This window comes from Eimeria mitis, genomic scaffold (genome assembly GCF_000499745.2).
Source record: "Eimeria mitis Houghton genomic scaffold, Emh_scaff3005, whole genome shotgun sequence".
Classification (NCBI taxonomy): domain Eukaryota; phylum Apicomplexa; class Conoidasida; order Eucoccidiorida; family Eimeriidae; genus Eimeria; species Eimeria mitis.
This window is the reverse complement of record NW_013571349.1, coordinates 2,202-2,754: the sequence shown is the minus strand read 5'-3', so window position 1 is coordinate 2,754 and position 553 is coordinate 2,202. Positions and strand designations below refer to the sequence as shown.

The following is a 553-nucleotide window of genomic DNA, read 5'->3' as shown; positions in this document are numbered from 1 at the left end:
GGCTGCTGCTGCTGCTGCTGCTGCTGCTCCTGCTGCTGCTGCTGCTGCTGCTGCTGCTGGTGCTGCTGGTGCTGCGGGTGCTGCTGATGCTGGTGCTGCTGCTGCTACTGGTGCTGCTGCTGGTGCTGCTGCTGCTGGTGCATGTGTTGTTGTTGCTGCAGTTGCTGCTTGTGTTGTTGCTGTTGCTGCTGCTGCTTGTGTTGTTGTTTGTTCCTTTTGTTGCTGTTGCTGCTGCTGCTTCTTGTGCTGCTGCTGCTTGTGTTGCTGCTGCGGTTGCTGTTGGTTGTGTTGCTGCTGCTGCTGCTGCTGCTTGTATTGCTGCTTGTGCTGCTGCTGCTGCTGCTGCTGCTGCTGCACTTTGTGTTGCTGCTGCTGCTGCTGCTTGTCTTCCTGCTGTTGTTTTTCGTTTGCTCTCGATCGTGCTGCAGCAGCAACAGCAGCAGCTGCTGCTGCTGTTGCTGCTGCTGCAGCTTGCTGCTGCAGCAGCTGCTGTTGCTGCTGCTGCTCTGCTGTAACCACTTCGGCCTGAAGCTGTATTTCTGCGTTGCGATGT

General features: G+C 57.1%; 1 protein-coding gene across 1 annotated transcript in view; it reads right to left on the bottom strand.

Moving 5' to 3' along the window:
• Positions 1 to 553, bottom strand: part of EMH_0061220 (uncharacterized protein) — a gene marked incomplete at both ends in the record, with an annotated part of 1,602 nt that overhangs the window by 243 nt on the left and 806 nt on the right. Inside the window, one exon of the mRNA XM_013497904.1 lies at positions 3 to 553. Coding sequence (XP_013353358.1) covers positions 3 to 553 — 551 coding nt within the window. The remainder of the gene's footprint in view (positions 1 to 2) is intronic.